Source organism: Trypanosoma conorhini, assembly GCF_003719485.1.
Source record: "Trypanosoma conorhini strain 025E chromosome Unknown Tco_14.4_contig_00605, whole genome shotgun sequence".
Classification (NCBI taxonomy): domain Eukaryota; phylum Euglenozoa; class Kinetoplastea; order Trypanosomatida; family Trypanosomatidae; genus Trypanosoma; species Trypanosoma conorhini.
The window spans coordinates 9,649-11,500 of record NW_021704683.1 but is presented as its reverse complement, the minus strand read 5'-3'; the positions used below and the strand labels follow the sequence as shown (position 1 = coordinate 11,500).

The following is a 1,852-nucleotide window of genomic DNA, read 5'->3' as shown; positions in this document are numbered from 1 at the left end:
GTACCACCCCGGATACTTCGGCAAGTGCGGCATGAACCACTACCACCTGAAGAAGAACGCTCTGTGGAAGCCGACGATCAACCTGAACAACATCACGAAGTTGATCGCCAAGGATGAGGCGCTGAAGGCGAAGAAGGGAGAGGCCTTGCCCGTTGTTGATCTCCTGGCAAACGGGTACTCGAAGCTGCTTGGCAATGGCCACCTGCAGGCCCCTTGCATTGTGAAGGCCCGCTGGGTGAGCAAGCTTGCCGACAAGAAGATTCGCAAGGCTGGTGGTGCCGTGGTGCTGCAGGCGTAGAGAATATGTGTCGGTTGGGAAAGCAGCTGCTGATTCTGTTTTCTTTGTTTTTCTTTTTGCCTTTATTTTATTTATTTAGCTTCTCCGTTATGACTGTTGCCGTCCTTCCTTCTGCCGTCGATAGTTGTATGTACATTTGTTACTTCTCTCGATGGTATACTGTCATGCTGCTTCATTTTTTTCCATTAAAAAAAGTTATGACGTGGCGTTTTTCTTATCGGACATAGTTGCTTTTAGTAGGATCAGCAAACAATGTGTTTTGGTAGTAGTTGTTTGCCTGCGGCGTAGTAATGAGTCGAGGGAGCTACATGATGTAATTATTGTGTCGTTGGATCAGCATTGTTGCCGGCGGTTATTCTCGTCTCAACGCTGAAGCGGCGCTCCCATTTTTTTCCCCCCTCGCGAGGAGAGCGTTACGGCAGCTGGAGTGCCCGCTGTGGGGAACTGGAGGAATGTTGACTCCGAGAAGGCTACTTTACACCTCCATGAGGAGAGGTTATACGCCCCATTGACGTACAGCTGTTATTCAGGTTGCTGCTCACGGAGGTGCGTGGTGGCTTTGCCGGGGCGTCCGCGGGTTGAAGGAGACTCGAAGGTGAGAGTGAGGAGGGATCTCGCAACGGGTGGAGCACATGCTGCCTCCATCCAGCGTCTTGCTGCGGCCTGTCTGCGTTCATGCTCTTCGGCTGTATGCCCTCATCGATCCCCCCCCCCTCTTCCTTTTCCTCTTCCTCTCTGCCTCTCACTTCAAACTATGCGGCAGGAGGGTGGTGGCTTGACGATGAGGGTAACTGACGAGAGAGGGAGGGAGGGAGGGGGGGGGGACGATTATATCCCACCGTTGACCGCCGCGGCTCTAAGCGGTGCGAAGACATCGAGCAGCGCCGTGTGTCGGTCAAGTTGTGGCTGAGTACTGCCACTCCTGCTCAGGTTGTGTCTAACTGGCAAGAGTGATATGGTGGACCCATTCAGGCGCTTTTTCCTGTGGTCGCTTTTTCTTTTTTTCTTTTGAGGCCACGTGTGCCATTTCATTTTCCGCCCTTTTGCTTCCTGTTCAGTTGCTACTACTTCTTCCCTCCTCTTTGTTTTGCTTTGACTGCTTCTCTACCTTGTAGCAGCTGACGACATGCCAACCCGCTTTAAGAAGACTCGTCACCAGCGTGGTTCCACGTTCTGCGGCTATGGTCGCGTTGGCAAGCACCGCAAGCATCCCTCCGGGCGCGGTAACGCCGGTGGCCAGCACCACCACCGCATCAACTTTGACAAGTACCACCCCGGATACTTCGGCAAGTGCGGCATGAACCACTACCACCTGAAGAAGAACGCTCTGTGGAAGCCGACGATCAACCTGAACAACATCACGAAGTTGATCGCCAAGGATGAGGCGCTGAAGGCGAAGAAGGGAGAGGCCTTGCCCGTTGTTGATCTCCTGGCAAACGGGTACTCGAAGCTGCTTGGCAACGGCCACCTGCAGGCCCCTTGCATTGTGAAGGCCCGCTGGGTGAGCAAGCTTGCCGACAAGAAGATTCGCAAGGCTGGTGGTGCCGTGGTGCT

General features: G+C 53.9%; 2 protein-coding genes across 2 annotated transcripts, besides 1 other annotated feature; both read left to right on the top strand.

Moving 5' to 3' along the window:
• Tco025E_07630 (60S ribosomal protein L27A/L29) lies at positions 1-298 on the top strand (the record flags this gene model as incomplete). The annotated part of the gene is made up of 1 exon (XM_029374492.1): positions 1-298. A coding segment is annotated over one exon (298 nt), but the record flags the coding sequence as incomplete, so codon positions are not given.
• Positions 299-1,094: 796 nt separating this feature from the next.
• Positions 1,095-1,123: a microsatellite.
• A 301-nt stretch (positions 1,124-1,424) lies between these two features.
• Tco025E_07629 (60S ribosomal protein L27A/L29) lies at positions 1,425-1,850 on the top strand (the record flags this gene model as incomplete). Its single annotated transcript, XM_029374491.1, has 1 exon — positions 1,425-1,850. A coding segment is annotated over one exon (426 nt), but the record flags the coding sequence as incomplete, so codon positions are not given.
• Positions 1,851-1,852: the final 2 nt, after the last annotated feature.